The sequence below is a fragment of the Salmo salar genome, chromosome ssa01, assembly GCF_905237065.1.
Source record: "Salmo salar chromosome ssa01, Ssal_v3.1, whole genome shotgun sequence".
NCBI lineage: Eukaryota > Metazoa > Chordata > Actinopteri > Salmoniformes > Salmonidae > Salmo > Salmo salar.
In genome coordinates, this window is record NC_059442.1 from 123397199 (window position 1) to 123418785 (window position 21587).

Consider the following 21587-nt stretch of genomic DNA (forward strand, 5'->3'; position numbering starts at 1 on the left):
ATACACCACAAAGAGATCTTCTCTGCTTGAGTTACTTCGTTGGACACACAGATAATAACGCATCACTGCGCTCAAATCAATTAACACCATAACAAAGCAAAAACTCCTTGTCTTAAAACATGATCGTTGTTTGATTTTATTTATAGATAACAATAAATGGTACAGTCTATTGTATAACAATGCAGGCTGTTGCATGAGAAGGTCCGTACCTTCGAATCTATTTAAACACAAAAATATAAATTGTATGAAATAAAATTTAAATAAAAAATTCGAACAGTGGATCATTTGTACCGTAATAGCATTAGAATAGGCCTAGATAAAACACAGCACAGGGACAATAAAAAACATCAATAAACTGAAATTGACTTCAGAAATAATTAAACACATCAAATGTCCCCCAATAACATCATAGATCCTTCTAAAATGTCTATATAAGTATGTATCATTACAAGATATATACATTTCAACTACACTGCGATGTCTCACTAGAACTCCAGCTCCCAGAATCCAAGCCTCCACGTACACACGTCCTGCGAGCAAACCGGACTAAACGTCACATTCATGCGTTTCCCCCTGCTTGTGTGTCGGGGAACGTAATCTTTTCCTTCCGAATACGTTTCTCTCCCGAGAAATATACCCATGACACAGTGGGTTTAATATCAGGAGGTGATCCCGGATTTCCCAGCCGTCCGAATCCAATATTTGGGTGAGGATATTGTTTTCTGTAAATGGTTTAGCTTCGCTATCTAGCTGGAATAATGTTTGCCAGTTGAGTGTTGATCTAACGCTAGCTACGGTGTGTGACCAGATCCAATGTTGTGCATGTTTTCGCTGCCTGAGACCTGGTGTGCCTAAATGATGATGATGAAAGACATTTCAACTGATTGTGGCTCGACAGAAAGCTGTGACTGGCTTGTAACTTTATAGATATGACAGTAGGCAACGTTGGGATTTGAGTTTGAGTATGAATTAAACTAACGTAGGTACCGTTAACTAGCGTGACAGCGCCCGAGGCCGGACAGATGTGTGGTCATTCTTTTTTTATGATAGTCAACATGTTTTTCAGGCACGCGCCTGGTAAAATAAAACGCACTGAAAAAGATTCCATATCTAAAATACGTTTTTTGTTCTTGTTATTATTAGCTAGCGAGCATGTGTTACTCTCAAACCATCCCCTAAGTGTTGTCCCAGCTGAGACGTTAGTAGTTGCTAACTAGCTAGCTACACAGCTAGTCGATTCTTATGGTCGCTGCAGTATGAACTTTTTGGTTCAACCCGAGCAAATTCACGTATAAATGTAGTTCTAGATCTGTGTCATTGAAAGCAAGTCTAAGATCTGTTGTGTGCGCCATTTTCGACACTTCTCCTTCTTAAGTTTAGTTGTTGCTTTTGATGTTGTACACCAGCTTCGAACAGATGAAAATACTATATTTTTGGTTATTGATAATATATTTCAGTGGTTTAGATTGTACACTGATTATCTACACTGCTTGTTTTGTCACAAACTGAAAATAGGCTTAGAATTTTAGCTATTTAGCTAAATATAAAAAAAGGAAAAAAAGATTGCTCAATATTTATTTGGCCTTACTGGTATTAGCCCATACAAACGCGCTGAATAACAGATTCACTACATGGAACAACAGGTAGCCCCCCAAAAAATCTAAAGGAAGTTTGTTCTGAAGTGTCTGTCCTATGTATGTATGTATGTATGTATGTATGTATGTATGTATGTATGTATGTATGTATGTATGTATTATTTTTTTTTTACATGTTCCCTTAACAGTCTTATGCAAATTCGATTTCCACTGAGGTGTGGACATCGACCTTAGTGGTTTGCACACTAGGACAATAAACTGAAAATTAACCTACTGACATTGCCCTCCTCTTACCGAAGTATTTTGCTTAGCTAATAATTTTCGGTGATTTTGTTTTGTTTGTTCGAAAACCATTATTTGGTCAACAGTAATAACCTATGCATTATGATTCCTGCTATAAAATTATCTTTCGATCCCTGTTTTACTGTCGGCTGCTGTGTGTGCAAGCCACTCTTCACTCCCTCTCCCCACTGTGCATACAGAGGAGGGATAGATATGTTATAAGCAAAAGCATATGACAATTGTTCAAAATGCAATTGTGGAAAAATAACGTTTTGAAAGCAACTACTGTTCTAGTTACGGACAGAATTCACAGCTTTCTGTGAGTATTTAATATATATTGGGTTCATGGCACCACTTTACAACCAGAGTAGGCTATGTAGTATGGTTTTGAAGTGCCCACCATTTGCACTTAATAGGCCTACATCAAGTAGCCTAGACCTAGCACTGTAAAGTTCTGTAGGGTATTACATTTACTGATAGCCATGTAGACTAATTGATGAATCTATCTAGTAACAATATCATATTTAGTTGGCATACCTGCTAAGTGTTTTGAGTTCACACTTCCTCAGGTGGTGAATAGGCTAATAATATAGCCTAGGCCTATGCACAAAGATGTCGGCAAATCCATCTCTGAAGAGCCCAAAATAAATCTGAACATTCTGGATTCTATAGGTTGCACATCAAAATATCGATCTTGAATTACCTGCATATGTTAGATTAAATAACTTTTTTAATCATAGGCAATGCCATCTCAGTTGTACTTGGCACAAAAAAAATCTACCTTTAATGGAAAGTAAGCCTAACTGTCCATAAATGTTTATCGTTGTATTTATCGTTATCGAGCAAAATAGTTCGATTTATTGTCATGTCTTTTTTGTCTATATCGCCCAGCTCTAACATAACAACCCTAGTCACATACTAGTAGTGTTGTACGGTATACCAAAACTTCAGTACTTTTTCAATACTAAAACATTAAAAACTGATAGGTACTAGAATTTGTGTTACCTTTGGTACGTCTGTCAAATGTGTGTCATGAATCAAGCCTGTCTATCAGCACAGCCCACCCCTTGTTATAGTGCACACTAGAGGTCGACCGATTAATTAAGGCCGATTTTAACGTTTTCATAACAATTGGTAATCTGCCTTTTTGGACGTCAATTATGGCCGATTACATTGCAATCCACGAGGAAACTGCGTGGCAGGCTGACCACCTGTTATGCGAGTGCAGCGTCAAAAGGACCTTGTGGCTGCAATGAGCCAAGGTAAGTTGCTAGCTAGCGTTAAACTTATCTTATAAAAAACAATCAATCTTCACATAATCACTAGTTAACTACACATGGTTGATGATATTACTAGGTTAACTAGCTTGTCCTGCGTTGCATATAATCAATGCGGTGCCTGTTAATTTATCATCGAATCACAGCCTAATTCAACTTTGCCGAACGGGTGATGATTTAACAAAAGTGCTTTCGCGAAAAAAGCACTTTCGTTGCACAAATGTACCTAACCATAAACATGGCCTTTCTTAAAAGGGTATATGTAACAGTTTGGGCTGCCTGGCTCGTTGTGAACTGTGTTTCTTCCTAACAAAGACCGTAATTAATTAGCCAGAATTGTACATAATTATGACAACATTGAAGGTTGTGCAATGTAACAGCAATATTTAGACTTATGGATGCCACCCGTTAGACAAAATACGTAATGGTTCCGTATTTCACTGAAAGAATAAACGTTTTGTTTTCAAAATGATAGTTTCTGGATTTGACCATATTAATGGACCAAAGGCTCGTAATTCTGTGTGTTTATTATAATTAAGTCTATGATTTGATATTTGATAGAGCGGTCTGACTGAGTGGTGGTAGGCATCAGCAGGCTCGTAAGCATTCATTCAAATAGCACTTTACTGCATTTGCGAGCAGCTCTTAGCCATGAATGATGCTCAGCGCTGTTTATGACTTCAAGCCTATCAACTCCAGAGATTAGCCTGGCAATACTAAAGTGCCTATAAGAAGTTCCAACAGTCAAAGGTATATGAAATACAAATGGTATAGAGAGATAGTTGACACGTCATAATTCCGATAATAACTACAACCTAAAACTTCTTAACTGGGAATATTGAAGAACTGGGAATATTGAACCACCAGCTTTCATTTGTTCTCATGTTCTGAGCAAGGAACTTAAACGTTAGCACTTTTACATGGCACATATTGCGCTGTCTTCTCCAACACTGTGTTTTTGCATTATTTAAACCAAATTGAACATGTTTCATTATTTATTTAAGACTAAATAGATTTTATTTATGTATTATATTAATTTAAAATAAAAGGTTTTTTGTTCACTCAGTATTGTTGTAATTGTCATTATCACAAATATACATAAACATCGGCCGATTTAATCGGCATCAGCTTTTTTTGGTCCTCCAATAATCGGTATCAGCGTTGAAAAATCATAGTCGGTCAACCTCTAGTGCACACCATGCCTGCTCCCCTTACTCATTGCTAGCCTGCACTGGACTCCCCACTAATGCTGCACAGAAGTTAATACACTTGAATAATGCGACATGCCATGTAGAATTTTTAAAACTGTTTTGCAAACAGTAATTTACAATGTCCGTAGAGGCTAGAGCACTTTACAATGCAAAAGGTAACGGTAGCTTCCAGCTTTGTAGGCTAACATTCCTTGTTAGCTGACAGCTAAAGCTAACATAAATTCACTAACCTAGTACTTCGTTTGTTATAATATACAAACCATAATGCAAAAATATTGCTGATTTCATAGCTGATTGCCACCAAACACTTTATTAATTCACTTTGTCTCCCCCGCCTCACATCTCTCCCAGTCAAGATAATCTTTGCACAGCCTTGAAATGCGTGTGTGAACGACATCATGGGTCCTAGATACAGCGTGCGCACTTTTATAAAAGAGATTACTTCGGCCTCCCGAGTAGTGCAGCAGTCTAAGGCACAGCATCGCAGTGCTTGATTCATCAGTACAGACCCAGGTTCGATCCCAGGCTGTGTCACAACCGGCTGTGACCGGGAGTCCCATAGGGCGGCGCACAATTGGCCCAGCATCGTTTGGCCGGGGGGGCTTTACTTGGCTCATCGCACTTTAGCGATTACTTGTGGTGGGCCGGGCGCCTGCAGGCTGACTTCGGTCCAACTGACGGTGTTTCCTCTGACACATTGGTGCAGCTGGCTTCCGGGTTAAGCAGGCAGGTGTTAAGAAGCGCGGTTTGGTGGGTCATGTTTCAGGGGACGCATGACTCGACCTTCGCCTCTCCCGAGCCCGTTGGGTAGTTGCAGCGATGAGACAATATCGTAATTGGATTGCAACTGGATGTCATGAAATTGATGAGAAAAAGGGGGTAAAAAAAGAAGCAATTACTTCTATACAAATGTTGATCAGTACAATAAAATAAGTCCCAAATGGAAAAGAAACAGATTGTTTTTCATCTGAAGCCCCATGAAATCAGCTCAATAACTCAATGCATGCACACACTCCTATTGAATATGCATGCACCTGTATTGTGACTTAGTGATGCACGCTATACTGAAACTTACTTCCCCCCCCAAAAAAACGTTTCTACTAGAATTTCTGTTGTTGTGTTCAGTACTTCAGTCAAATGTGTCTTGCGTGATTTGGAGGATCAAGTCTGTATCAGCACAGCCCCTTTATAGCTTACACTTACTAATTAATTGCTAGAGTTGTCTGTGCTGCATTGTTAGCGCCCCACTCATGCTGCACAGAAGTTAACGCACTTGAATAATGCAACACGGCATGTAGAAATGTTGAAACTGTTTGCACAAAAATGTCGATAGTTTAGAACACTTTTACAATGCAAGACGATACCAGTACTTTCCAGCTTTAATTGTAGGGCTAACTTTCCTTGCAAGCTTACAGCTGACTTCACTACCCCAGTACTTTTTTGGTGATAATATGAAAACCATAATGCAAAAAAAGTCCTATTTTCAAAGCTGACTGCCACAAAACACGTTATTAATTCACATCGTCTCCCTCACCAGCAAAAACAAATTCACTTCTTTGTCTCCACAGCCACATTCTGCCTCATGAATGACATTACTTTCTTAAAGATACAGCGCACTCTTTTATAAAAGAGATTGTTTCTTCAATGCAAATGTTGTTGATCAGTGCAATTTAACCTGTTGGGGCTTGGGGGCAGTATTTTCATGGCTGGATAAAAAACGTACCCGATTTAAACTGGTTACTACTCTTGCCCAGAAACGAGAATATGCATATAATTAGTAGATTTGGATAGAAATCACTCTAAAGTTTCTAAAACTGTTTGAATGGTGTCTGTGAGTATAACAGAACTCATATGGCAGGCCAAAACCTGAGAAGATTCCATACAGGAAGTGCCCTGTCTGACAATTTGTTGTCCTTCTGTTGCATCTCTATCGAAAATATAGCATCTGTGCTGTTACGTGACACTTTATAAGGCTTCTATTGGCTCTCTAAAGCCGCCAGAAAGTGGAATGGGGTGTCTGCTGTCTCTGGGCAAAGTACAACAGCAGAGTTTGTAAGTGGTCAGCCTGGGGACAGTGAGACTGAGATGCGCGTTCACGAGACTTCTCCATTTTTTTTCTTTCAGCCTTTGAATGAATACAACGTTTCTCGGTTGGAATATTATCGCTATTTTACGAGAAAAATTGCATAAAAATTGATTTTAAACAGCGTTTGACATGCTTCTAAGTACGGTAATGGAATATTTAGATTTTTTTTGTCACGAAATGCGCTCGCGCGTTACCCTTCGGATAGTGACCTGAACGCACAAGCAAAATGGAGGTATTTGGATATAACTATGGATTATTTGGAACCAAAACAACATTTGTTGTTGAAGTAGAAGTCCTGGGAGTGCATTCTGACGAAGAACAGCAAAGGTAATCCAATTTTTCTAATAGTAATTCTGAGTTTAGTGAGTACCAAACTTGGTGGGTGTCAAATTAGCTAGCCTGTGATGGCCTGGCTATGTACTCAGAATATTGCAAAATGTGCTTTCGCCGAAAAGCTATTTTAAAATCTGACACCGCGATTGCATAAAGGAGTTCTGTATCTATAATTCTTAAAATAATTATGTTTTTTGTGAACGTTTATCATGAGTAATTTAGTAAATTCACCGGAAGTTTTCGGTGGGTATGCTAGTTCTGAACATCACATGCTAATGTAAAAAGCTGGTTTTTGATATAAATATGAACTTGATTGAACAAAACATGTATGTATTGTATAACATAATGTCCTAGGAGTGTCATCTGATGATGATCATCAAAGGTTAGTGCTGCATTTAGCTGTGGTTTTGGTTTTTGTGACATATGCTTGCTTTGAAAATGGCTTTGTGATTATTTTTGGCAGGGTACTCTCCTGACATAATCTAATGTTTTGCTTTCGCTGTAAAGCCTTTTTGAAATCGGACAATGTGGTTAGATTAACGAGAGTCTTGTCTTTAAAATGGTGTAAAATAGTCATATGTTTGAGAAATTGAAGTTATAGCATTTTTGAAGTATTTGTATTCCGCGCCACGCGATTCCACTGGCTGTTGACTAGAGTGGGATGCAAACGTCCCACCTTGCCCATAGGAGAACATATACTTTAACTTCTAACAGTTGCCACAATAAACTAAGTCCTAAATGGAAGGGATTGTTTGTCATCTGTAGCCCCATGAAATCAGCTAAAACAAGCTCAGTAACTCAATGCACGCACACATTCCTATTGAATAATGTGCATTTACCTGTATTGTGAATAGATCTAGGCTACATATTGATTTACCCAGTTTATCAATAGAGATTTACCTTTCAAATAAATGACCATTATGTTGTTTTCTAGGTATGTTGTTTTTACCAAAGTCAAATTGATTCATTAATGCATACACGGCAGTCTCTAAAAAATGGACATACGCATTTCGTAATGTAATGATATTGAACAAAAAAATGCCCACCTATTGAACAGAGCAGAAGCTGATTTTATCTGTCTGGATCAAGCACCATTCTGAGACTTTGGGTAATATGCCTTCTTTGTTTTGTCGTAGTATCTTTTTGGTATCGAATATCGTAATGGTGCTAAATCTAGTATCGAAGTAGAAATTACTTAAAGAATAACACTTGACAACACTATGAGCTCCACTTAGTTTCTGCCATATTGCTCTCACATATCCAGTCATCTCAGATCTGTGAAGGGAAGTGATGGGAACATCTGCTCTGTGAGGTGCAGAGGGAAGGAAACATGTTGAGTGAGACACAGCCCAAGCTTCATTTATCAGGTCTTCAGCAGTGTTGTGTCAACCTAGGCTGCAGTGTTTTGTGTCGGGTCAGTTTAGGCTGCAGCACAGCAGCCAGGCAGTTCTCTAACCTAAGCGCTCTGCATTGATTTCTGTAGCCTACTAATGCAGTCCTGGGGGTCATAGCCTCTGGCCCTGTGTGTCTCTACAGTGATGAGATTATGATGACCTGGATGGAAATCATCATGAGTCCTCGAATGCGCTACTGTTACTGATGCACAAAACAAAGTAAAGCTAGGCTAATGTCATAGATGAAGGATGAGCCCTCACTTAAATGTTGTATAGAGACTTTTTGAGGCAATATTTTTGGTGTTATTGGATGTGGTGTGGGCAGCCATAGATGAGAGGATGTCTGAATGATTTGCTTAGTCTTTAAGGAGTTATAAATCACCCACATAGTTTTATTATAGTAAGCAGGGAACTGCGCTAGATATAATAGGCTTTTAGTGTATTAGAAGCAGTGAGTACATTCTTCTGCTCTGTATCTATCACCCAGCTTTACGGTTTAAAGCTGCCTGAGAATCCAAGGATTTAGTCCAGTATGGGAATATATTAAAGCTGGGTGATATAGACAAAAATACATTTTGCGATTAAATTGATGCGATAACGATACATAGAACGATACGTTTATAACATTAATGTCCACCACAGTTGGAACCGGTTCAGGGAACAGATCCAAAAAACAGAAAAGAGCAAAATTGTTCATGGAACAGAATCAGAACCGGGAACGAAAGTGATCTATACTGTGATCTATACTATACCGGCGCAGAACTGTTATAAAATTCATGGGAACCGGTTAATAACGCTATTTTACATTCCAGGCAGGTTCTTTCAGTCCCACAAAAAAATACAACAAAGCGCCAATGCAAAGCCCTCCCCTGTCAATCAGAAATCTCTCCAGTGTGTAGGCTACCTGCCCCTCCCCCCTCTAAAGCTAAACTGTAGCTTACTGACGTGACAAGTGTGATTCAGATGATAGGGAGAGAGATTTTTTATTAGAGAGCAACGGATTAACTTTTTCGATGATAGTTAGAAATACTATAGTTATCATATTTCACATTGGATTGGATTAACTACAAAAAGGTAACACGTGTTTTTAATTCTAGTGCTGCTCTGCACACACAAGCTTGTTAGCTAGCTACCTATCTCTGGTCCAACGTTAAGCCAACTCTGACATTCAAAGTTCCTCCGTAGAAGCCGCTCCTCTGTAGGTATAATTCTGTGGGCCTAATTCAGATAATGTTTGTCATCACAAGATGCCCAGTTCTTCAAGCCAAGCCTCCTCCACCGTCTTTCTCTTTCTCTCTCCCCACCCTCAAAATTTCAGTTGCATCTTGTGTTTCCATTACGCATGTAAACAACTCACTGATCTATAGCTTGCCTGCTCCATAGCAAGCTGCTCTATCTGCACTGCATGATTGGTGTAACTTAATGGTGAGCTAAACGTACCAAAAAAAGGAACAGAAAATAACAAAATATTCCGGTACTTTTGACATTCGATCCGGTTCAGAACTTTATTTTGCTGGTCGGAACAGTGGAACTGAATTTTTTTTTTTCTGTTCAGAACGAAACGATTGGAAAATTATTTAGGTTCCAACCCCTGCTTTAAACTACTACTACTTGGTTTAATGGTTGTAGCCATCAATTGTCTCATTAACAATCATCCATATTCGCAAACTTATTCCATTTTAAACTTCACATTTCTCTAGTATAGGCTGCTTACTGTAATGAACGATATCAGCAAAATGATCGGTATGGTCGGTGTCGTTAGTATTTGCTTTATCGTCCCAGCTCAAGAATATATATACGTTGGGCCCTTTTTGAGAGGAGAGGGGCGTTTGGTTTGAAACACGCCACCATGTGTGCACCGATATGTAACTCTGTGACACTGGCTGTGTCCGAAATCTGACTTGCCTACTACTTAATTAACGTGCTTACTGTGTACTAATTGTATCACATACTATTTAGAACATACTGTTTTAGTAAAAACGAACGCAGTAAGCAACAAATATCAGCATACTAGGCTCATCCTACTGAGAATGTGTCATGCGCAATTTCGTTAATTCATTTTGGTACAGAGCATCCCGTTTGATTATCAGCTGTCGTCAAACACACGTCTCAAGATGATTCTCTTTCTCAATAGTGTGCAGCGAATTCTATTAGATGAAAAGCTGAAATGAGTAGTCCTGGCATTTTAAAGCATACAACATTTTTGGTATTTCACATACTTTTTTTGCATTTGCAACATGCCTACTATTTAGAATGCAAGTATGATTTTTCGGACACGGCCACAGGCGCTCAGTTACCACACGTAGTTGATTCTGTTATTTGATCAGTATTTGCCTTGGAATATACACTACATGACCAAAAGTATGTGAACACCTGCTCGTCGAAAATCTCATTCCAAAATCATGGGCATTAATATGGAGGTGGTCCCCCCTTTGTTGCTATAACAGCCTCCACTCTTCTGGGAAGGCTTTCCACTAGATGTTGGAACATTGCTGCAGGGACTTGCTTCCATTCAGCTTCAAGATCGTTAGTGAGGTTGGGCACTGATGTTGGGCGACTAGGCCTGGCTTGCAGTTGGTGTTCCAATTCATCCCAAAGGTATTAGATCAAATCAAAGTTTATTTGTCACGTGCACCGAATACAACACCTTACAGTGAAATGCTTACTTACAGGCTCTAGCCAATAGTGCGAAAAAAAAGGTTGTGTGTGTGTGTTGTGGTGGCTAATTTCTGCATTACCAAATGAGGAGAGTTACAAACTTCACACACCAGTCAGAGTTATACTTAAAACTACATCTTTAATAATTAAGATGCTTTTGCAAAAGCATTTTACTTTCAATGATGCTCTATCTCTAATGAACCATTGAAAAAGTGATTACACAAAAGTACAAAGATCTTTTATACCCAAGATCCACCCCTCTCAACGTACATGACGAACAACAGATCTTAGGAACAGTTCACAAAGGTTAAGTTTTGTATGAAAGATATCTATAAAACATAGCAGACAGCAACTGCTGTATCAACAGTGTTCATCGTATAGACCAGTATCTGGTCCTCCTACCCCAAACTGGAACCGTCTCTCCCTGGTACGGTATAGAACAGAACCATTAGCTCATCCAATGGCACAAATCAATTGACAGCTCTAGATACTCCCATCTCAAGTAAACCCCCTCTTGACTCCACTCCTGGACAAGCTCATTGAGGGGAGTGACTTGCCCACAGACATTGTGGAGACAAATAATTGGTTCCCCATTAATCACGCCATCCCTTCACATGGTTTAACAGATACATTCACATAGAAGTATCTCACATAAGCATATTATGCAAATAAAACATCTTAATTATCTATGTTACCCAACTAATTCTGATTCATCCACCACAGTGTGTAGATAAGTAAAGAAATAAAACAACAGTAAAAATACATTTGAAAATAAGAGTAGCAAGGCTATATTCAGACACTGGTTAGTCAGGCTTATTGAGGTAGTATGTACATGTAGGTATGGTTAAAGTGACTATGCATATATGATGAACAGAGAGTAGCAGTAGCGTAAAAAGATGGGTTGGTGGGTGGTGGGACACAATGACAATAGCCCGGTTAGCTAATGTGCGGGAGTACTGGTTGGTCGGGCCAATTGAGGTATCATGTACATGAATGTATAGTTATAGTGACTATGCGTATAAGATCAACAGAGTAGCGGCAGTGTAAAAGAGGGGTGGGGGGGCACACAATGCAAATAGTCTGGGTTCAGGAGTCTTATGGCTTGGGAGTAAAAGCTGTTGAGAAGCCTTTTTGTCCTAGACTTGGCACTCCGGTACCGCTTGCCATGCGGTAGTAGAGAGAACAGTCTATGACTGGGGTGGCACACCAAGGAACTTGAAGCTCTCAACCTGCTCCACTACAGCTCCGTCTATGAGAATGGGGGCGTGCTCGGTGCTCCTTTTCCTGTAGCCCGAACCATGTTAAACTGCCCCAGACCATTATCCCTCCACCAAACTTTATAGTTGGCACCATGCAGTGGGTTAGGTAGCGTTCTCCTGGCATCCGCCAAACACAGATTTGTCCGTCGGACTGCCAGATGGTGAAGCATGATTAATCCCTCCAAAGAAAGCGTTTCCAATGCTCCAGAGTCCAATGGTGGCGAGCATTACACCACTCAAGCCGACGCTTGGCATTGCGCATGGACTTGTGCTTGTGTGCGGATGCTCAGCCATGGACACCCATTTCATGAAGCGCTCGACGAACAGTTCTTGTGCAGACGTTGCTTAGAGACGCAGTTTGGAACTCGGTAGTGAGTGCCTGTCCTCGGTTGCAACAATCTTTACGAGCTTAAACACTCCGTGGTCCCATTCTGAGAGCTTGTGTGGCCTACCGCTTCACGGCTGAGCCGTTGTTGCTCCTAGACGTTTCCACTTCACAATAATAGCACTTACAGTTGACCGGGGAAGCTCTAGCAGGGCATAAATTTGACTGACTTGTTGGAAAGGTGTTATCCTATGACGGTGCCACGTTGAAAGTCACTGAGCTCTTAAGGACATTCTCCTACCAATGTTTGTCTATGGAGATGCATGGCTATGTGCTCGGAATTATAAACCTGTCATCAACAGGTGTGGCTGAAATAGCCGAATCCACTAATTGGGGTGTCAACATACAGTACCAGTCAAAAGTTTGGACAGCTACTCATTCCAGGGTTTTTCTTTATTTTTACTATTTTCTACATTTATTTTCTACATTAATAGTGAACACATCAAACTATGGAATCATGTAGTAACCAAAAGTGTTAATAAACAAATCAAAATATATTTTAGATTCTTCAAAGTAGCCACCCTTTGCCTTAATGACAACTTTGAACACTCTTTGCGTTCTCTCAACCAGCTTCATGGGGAATGCTTTTCCAACAGTCTTGAAGGAGTTCCCACATATGCTGAGCACTTGTTGGCTGCTTTTACTTCACTCTGCGGTCCAACTCATCCCAAACCATCACAATTGGGTTGAGGTCGGGTGATTGTAGAGGCCAGGTCTTGTGATGAAGCACTCCATCACTCTCCTTGGTCAAATAGCCCTTACAAAGCCTGGAGCTGTGTTTTGGTTCATTGTCCTGTTGGGAAAACCAATGATAGTCCCACTAAGCGCAAACCAGATTGGATGGCGCATCGCTGCAGAATGCCGTGGTAGCCATGCTGGTTAAGTGTGCCTTGAAATCTAAATAAATCATTGACAGTGTCACCAGCAAAGCATCCCCACACCATCCCACCGCCACCTCCGTGTTTCACGGTGGGAGCCACACATGCGGAGTTCATCCGTTCACCTACTGTGTGTCTCACAAAGACACGATGGTTGGAACAAAAAATATAAAATTTGGACTCACCAGACCAAAGGACAGATTTCCACATGTCTAATGTCCATTGCTTGTGTTTCTTAGCCCAAGCAAGTCTTATTGGTGGCCTTTTAGTAGTGGTTTCTTTACAGCAATTCAACCATGAAGGCCTGATTCACGCAGTCTCCTCTGAACTGTTGCTGTTGAGATGTGTCTGTTACTTGAACTCTGAAGCATTTATTTGGGCTGCAATCAGCTGCAGTTAACTCTATTGAACTTATCCTCTGCAGCAGAGTTAACTCTGGGTCTTCCTTTCCTGTGGCGATTTCATTATAACGCTTGATAGTTTTTGTGACTGCACTTGAAGAAACTTTCAAAGTTCTTGAAATGTTCCACATTGACTGACCTTCGTGTCTTAACCTCTATGGGCTAGGTGGGACGCTAGCGTCCCCCCCGTGGTGCACTCCATCAACAGCAGGTGCATTTCAAGAGCGGCAAATTTGAAACCAAATAAATGTCAAAATTCACATTTTTCAAACATACAACTATCTTACACCCTTTGAAAGATAAACATCTCCTTAATCTAACCACGTTGTCCGATTTCAAAAAGGTTTTACGGCGAAAGCATAAAGTTAGATTATGTTAGGAGAGTACATTGACAATAGCTGTGTGTAATGTTTTGTCAATTCAAAGACAGGGTCACCAAAACCATAAAACCAGCTAAAATGATGCACTAACCTTTTACAATCTCCATCAGATGACACTCCTAGGACATTATGTTAGACAATGCATGCATTTTTAGTTCTATCAAGTTCATATTTATATCCAAAAACAGCGTTTTACTATGGCATTGATGTTGAGGAAATCGTTTCCCTCCAATAACCGGCAGTCAAGTCAGCATCACAAATTAAATAATTAAAATTAGAAAACATTGGTAAAATATTATATTGTCATTTAAAGAATTATAGATTTACATCTCTTGAACGCAATCAACTTGCCAGATTTAAAAATAACCTTACTGGGAAATCACACTTTGCAATAATCTGAGCACTGCGCCCAGAAAAATACGCGTTGCGATACAGACTAGCCACCATGTTGGGGAGATCTAAAATCGAAAATACTATGTAAATAACAATTACCTTTGATTCTCTTCATCAGATGTCACTTCCAGGTATCACAGGTCCATAACGAATGTAGTTTTGTTCAAAAAAGCTCATCATTTATGTCCAAAAATCTCCGTCTTGTTAACACATGATCTAAGCCCGCCGGACTTCACTTCATGAACGAGGGGAAAAAATATATTTACGTTCGTTCAAACATGTCAAACGTTGTATAGCATAAATCATTAGGGCCTTTTTTAACCAGAACATGAATAATATTCAAGGTGGACGAATGCATTCTCTTTTATAACGTATTGGAACGAGGGTACTCAACATGAACTCGCGCGCCAGAGTCTAATCGGCCATCACCGTTCCATGGCTCTTGTTCGGTCAGATCTCACAGTAAAAGACTCAAAACACTTTGTAAAGGCTGGTGACATCTAGTGGAAGCAATAGGAAGTGCCAAAATATTCCTCAGCCCCTGTGTTTTTCAATGGCATAGGTTTAAAGGTAATACAACACATCAGATATCCACTTCCTGTCAGAATCTGTCTCAGGGTTTTGCCTGCCAAATGAGTTCTGTTATACTCACAGACACCATTCAAACAGTTTTAGAAACTTTAGGGTGTTTTCTATCCGTATATAATAAGTATATGCATATTCTAGTTACTGGGTAGGATTAGTAACCAGATTAAATCGGGTACGTTTTTTTATCCAGCCGTGAAAATACTGCCCCCTAGCCCCAACAGGTTAAAGTAATGATGGACTGTCGCTTCTCTTTGATTATTTGAACTGTTCTTGCCATAATATGGGCTTGGTCTTTTACTAAATAGGGCTATCTTCTATTTACCACCCCTACCTTGTCACAACACAACTGACTAGCTCAAACGCATTAAGATGGAAAGAAATTACACATCAACTTTTAACAAAGCACACCTGTTAATTTAAATGCATTCCATTTGACTACCTCATGAAGCTGGTTTAGAGAATGCCAAGAGTGTGCAAATCTGTCAAGGCAAAGGGTGGCTACTTTGAAGAATCTCAAATATAAAATATATTTAAACATAAGTATAGAACTCTTTTTTTGTTACTACATAATTCCATATGTTTTATTTCATTAGTTTTTCTACAATGTAGAAAATAGTAACCATTAGGAAAAACCCTTGAATGAGTCGGTGTGTCCAAACTTTTGACTGGTAGTGTACTTTCATATACATCGTGTATCTTTCAGCAGCTTTGTGTGGTTTTAATTAGCCTAATAGCTGCTCCCTGGCTTAAAAGTAATGGTTACACTAATTCCACCAAAGACCTTTGTTTATTCCTCCTTTGCTCCCTGACCACTGTGGCTAGGCTGGGATAGCCTACTACCTAGGACCTTCCTGTGTCAAAGTTTGTGATCTCATCCTCCTTTGTTGACATATAGCTTAAGCTAGCTTTTAAAAAAAAAATGTTTTAACCTTTATTTAACTAGGCAAGTCAGTTAACCTCTCTGGGCCAGTGGGACGTTAGCGTCCCACTCTATTCAACAGCCAGTGGAATTGCATGGCGCGAAATACAAAATGTGTGTGTGTGTGTGTGTGTGTGTGTGTATACATATATACATACACGTGTGTGTGTATGTATGTATGTATTGGATTTCGACTCATTGTTTCCACATATGTGGGAAGCAAATTCACTCACATTATGGGACATACAAATTCATGCTCTCTTCCTGCGTGTAGAGAAATTTGACTGCAACAACCGCACACACAACACACACACACACACACCCAGGTACCGAGAGGCGGGACCTACAGCGCGCTGTCAAACCAGCAGTCTTTCCCTGTCATCGCTCACTTTGTGACTGACACGCGCCTGTCCTATCAATAGATCACTAGAAGATGCATAACGTTCATTCTAGCGGGAGGAGGCTTGGCAGACTTTTTTCTGGCTAGTGAATTGAAAATTAGCCTAGTTAATTTAAGTGGGAAAGTGCCTGGCTGAAAATGAGTCTGTAATCGGATGTATAGCCGACAGCCGGCGCTAGTTGAAAACAAGAATTATAATTTCATCCTACCTGCAGCAGCAGGGTGTGTGTGCATGTCTGAATAGAGTGCTTCTAGGAAGCATTCATAAATGTGATTTATCGATCTGTCATTCTTATTGAAAGCAAGTCTAAGAAGTGGTAGATCTGTTTATAAACTCAGCAAAAAAACAAACGTGCTCTCACTGACAACTGCGTTTATTTTCAGCAAACTTAACATGTGTAAATACTTGTATGAACATAACAAGATTCAACAACTGAGACATAAACTGAACAAGTTCCACAGACATGTGACTAACAGAAATGGAATAATGTGCCCCTGAACAAAGGGGTGGTCAAAATCAAAAGTAACAGTCAGTATCTGTTGTGGCCACCAGCTGCATTAAGTACTGCAGTGCATCTCCTCCTTGTGGACTGCATCAGATTTGCCAGTTCTTGCTGTGAGATGTTACCCCACTCTTCCACCAAGGCACCTGCAAGTTCCCAGACATTTCTGGGGGGAATGTCCCTAGCCCTATCCCTCACCCTCCGATCCAGCAGGTCCCAGAGGTGCTCAATGGGATTGAGATCTGGGCTCTTGCTGGTCATGGCAGAACACTGACATTCCTGTCTTGCAGGAAATCACGCACAGAACGAGCAGTATAGCTGGTGGCATTGTCATGCTGGAGGGTCATATCAGGATGAGCCTGTAGGAAGGGTACCACATGAGGGAGCCGACCGCATTATCTACCAAGAGAATTCTCTTCGATTATAATCACAGCGGTGTATATCCCCCCCAAGCAGACACCTCGACGTCCCTGAAAGAACTTCATTGGACTCTATGTAAACTGAAAACCACATATCCTGAGGCTGCATTTATTGTAGCTGGGGATTTTAACAAAGCTAATCTGAAAACAAGGCTCCCTAAATTTTATCAGCATATCACGTGGACTGGCCAATATCCAGCAACTTTGCACAGCTATTGAAGAGGAGTGGGACAACATTCCACAGGCTGCAATCAACAGCCTGATCGACTTTATGCGAAGATGTGTCGCGCTGCATGAGGCAAATTGTGGTCACACCACTGACTCATGCCCTTACTTTTTTTAAGGTATCTGTGACCAACAGATTTATGTATTCCCATTCATTTGAAATCCATAGATTAGGGCCTAATGAATTTATTTATATTGACTGATTTCCTTATGTAACTCTAAAATCTTTGCATGTTGCATTTTTATATTTGTAAGTGTAATTAGGGTCACCGGGAAACACTGACCAACACTTTGATCCTAATTAGGGCTGGGAATTGCTGGGGATCTCACGATACGATATCATCACGATACTTCGGTGCCGATATGATATGTATTGCGGTTCTTAAGATTCTATATCCCCCTCAAACTCAACTCGGGACCTCGAAGCCAGTTCCACTGCTTTTTTTTCTTCATTTTTTCTTAAACGGGCACTTTTTAGACCTGTGTCACCAGGTGAGTGTAATTAATTCAGGTATAACAGAAAACCAGCAGGCTCTGGACCACGTAGGGCAAGAGTTGAATGCCTCTGCTATATGCATTGCAATTCGATACTGTGATTTTGAGATTCGATGTTCCAAAAAAACATTGCTCACCATTTTTCTGCTGCAGATGGACAAGACAGAGCCATGACAAAACATGTTTTGATCAGTCATGGAAATAAAAGTGCTGAAAAATAAATGGGCTCCCTATTTACAAAGATGGAGTACAAACTATGGAGGAAAAATACTGTTGCATGTACAGCTGTCTAGCGGCAAAATTATTTTGCGATATTGTCAATACAATAAGATATTTCATCCAAAATAATATCCCTATATTTAACTATACACCCCCTTCCCATCACTTGCGAATACTGCGCTAACGGACTCCTGTTCAGACCAGTGTGTCACAGCTCTCCCTCGCTGTGGACCACGTGAGTCGCTTCAGCCAGGCTACTTTTAATGTGGTCAACTGGTGAATGTGTAGCCATCAGTGAAGTTAGCATTAGCCTCATTAGCTAGGCTAATCAGGCCTCCGATTAGTGGATCATATCTACACAGTGAGATTAAAACCTAAAGGTATAGCAGCAATAAAATGAGGATCAGAGCATTAGTACGTACATTTACAGGAACAAGAAGCGTTAATCAGTCTGCGTAGTGGACTAATGTCCTTTGTAAAGAAGAAAATTTGTCTGCATTTACCCCCCCCCATTAATTGGTTGAGAGTAGCCTACATACAACTGCCTCAGGCAGGCTTCATCACAGGCCTACTACTATACCACTATTCAGGCTGCTCTGCTCCCATAGTAAATCCTCTTGCATGGCATGGCCAGTGCTCAGGCAGGGCAGTGGTGTAAAGAAGCTTAGCTGCAGACCTTAGTCATGTGACCACCAACATAGGCACTTCACTGTCAGATAAAACACAGGGAAGGAGAGGTAGAGTTGGGAAGAGGGAGAGAAAGAAAGTGAAGGAAAGATGGATTTTTTTTTTATATATAATTGTATTTATTTTATTTTTTTTACCTTTTATTTAACTAGGCAAGTCAGTTAATAATAAATTATTATTTATAATGACGATAATACCAAAAGGCAAAAGACTTCCTACGGGGGCTGGGATAAAAAATAAATAACATTTAAATATAGGACAAAACACGCATCACGACAAGAGAGACAACACAAGCAGGGTGCATAGATCTCGCCATCTTATAGTCCTAAAAAACTGAAACGAGTTACCTTTGGTTCGTTCAGCCATTCCTATGAGGGAAATGAATAGGGAAAATAAGGTCTGAGGCTTATAGGAGATCTTTAAACGTGTTGTTCTATGAGATAATATCAGTGTGTATGAATATGAAGCCTTTATGTGCTTGTTTGGATTACATAAATGCTTCCAAATTCACAAAAAGGGATGTTAGCTGAAGATTTTCATAGAACAAAACGTGTAAGATCTGCTAAGCCTGTGTTTACTACATACCTTATTTGGGCGTTTGATATCCCCATAGGCTTCGGCCAACGAGCCATGGCTGAGTTAGTGCCTAGTAAAACCCCTGCAGAGAGACAAAGCTGTCCTGTTTCATAACTGACTGTGTCTGGCTCTGGTCTGGGGACAAGGTTAGGAGGTGAGACAGACCGGCTGTGACTAGACTGTTGTTCTGCTGGGCATGGGCGTAGCAGTAGGACTGAAAGCCAACTCTGTCTGGGACGTAAACACACTATGCCTCCCCTGCGGCTGGAGTAGTGTTATTACTGCTCTTCCCTGAATGGGGGGGTGGTTTGGATTTGGTGTTCAGTCTTCTGAGAAGTCTGACAGTGTCTATTTGACATTTTCTTAATGGATGTTTTTGAATGAACTTTACTTGAATGAAAATGATTGAAATATCCGTCTGAATGACACACTTATAGCTTCTTGACTCAATCAACATGGTTGTTTTAAGTGGATATGCTGCAGTCATGTTTTTGTTTTGATCTCTATTAACCAGCCATTTCTCCCACACCTCTCTGCAGGTCCTCTCCTCCCTCCCCTGCCGGCGGGCAGGCAGCAGGTTGCCATGGAAAACTCGTCGGTGGCGTCCGCATCCTCAGAGGCTGGCAGCACGCGCTCGCAGGAGATTGAGGAGCTGGAGCGCTTCATCGACAGCTACGTGCTGGAGTACCAGGTGCAAGGCCTTCTGGGAGACAAAAACGAGACGTACCTGGACGGAGACAACAAGCCCCAGTCCCACAATTCACAGGTTAGCTAAGGCTAATGCTAAACGGGACCAGAATGGCTACATTGATGCTGATACAAGTAGTCTAGGCTTGTCACGATACCAACATTTTAACAAACGATACGATATCAGACGAAGTATCATGATACCAAATAGTATCACGATACCATGGTGGGAAAAAATCAGTGGCCGAGCATCCTGTTCGCTCCGTCCCCCGTTCTCCAAAAACCTGTCACTGAAATTCACACTTCTACTTAATACAACACATTACATTTAACTTCACACTGTTCAGTGTATAGTAGAATACTGCATAGAACGGCTGATTTGCTCATATTGGTTGGAGGAATGGTAGAAAGGAATATGCATCAGTGTAGGCTGCTGAAGGGAGGACGGCTCATAATGGAGCAAATGGAATCAAACGCATAGAAACCATGTGTTTGATACCATTCCGCTACAGCCATTACCACGAGCCAGTCCTCCCTAATTAAGGTGCCACGACCTCCTGTGATATACATGTCATGATACACATGTCATGATATTCACTACACTACACACACACCCACACACTCCCTTCCTCACTCTCTCTCCCTCCCTCGCTCACTCTCATAAACACACACCACTCTCTCGCTCTCCCACAAACACACCCACTGCTCCCAACTTTTAAAACGTTAGGCACCAAACAATTTAAGAAGCACCAGAAATAGATTTTTGATATAGTTTAGGTTTGCATTAGGCCTATATAAATTCTACCATTTGAAGCACATCTCATGAGTATCAGACCCTTTTCCTTTCTTCCTGTGCCTAAACCTACTGTCAAGTTAACAGGTTGTTAGCTAGCTAGGTAACATGACTGAACATCGTTGTTTGTTATTAAACCAATAATTAGCGACCTGGGATTAGTTTAAAATAATTGATTCAATTGTTTTTATTCCCCCTAATCAATCTACACAAAATACACCATAATGACAAAGCAAAAACATGTTTTTTGAAATTTTGCACATTTATAAAAAAAAAAAAAAAGGAAATATCACATTTACGTAAGTATTCAGACCCTTTACTCAGTACTTAGTTGAAGCACCTTTGGCAGCGATTACAGCTTTGAGTCTTCTTGGGTATGACGCTACAAGCTTGGCACACCTGTATTTGGGGAGTTTCTGCCCATTCCTCTCTGTAGATCCTCTCGAGCTCTGTCAGGTTGGATGGTGAGCGTTGCTGCACAGCTATTTTCAGGTCTCTCCAGAGATGTTAGATCGTGTTCAAGTCCGGGCTCGGGCTGGGCTGC

General features: G+C 40.6%; 1 protein-coding gene across 7 annotated transcripts in view; it reads left to right on the plus strand.

Moving 5' to 3' along the window:
* The first annotated feature begins 571 nt into the window (after positions 1 to 571).
* LOC106561224 (CBP80/20-dependent translation initiation factor) overlaps positions 572 to 21587 on the plus strand; it is a 157929-nt gene continuing 136913 nt past the window's right edge. For all 7 annotated transcript variants that reach the window (XM_014124945.2, XM_014124977.2, XM_014124951.2 and 4 more), the window contains exons 1-2: positions 572 to 706; positions 20103 to 20329. In XM_014124945.2, coding sequence (XP_013980420.1) covers positions 20147 to 20329 — 183 coding nt within the window. In that variant the 5' untranslated portion in view covers positions 572 to 706; positions 20103 to 20146. The remainder of the gene's footprint in view (positions 707 to 20102; positions 20330 to 21587) is intronic.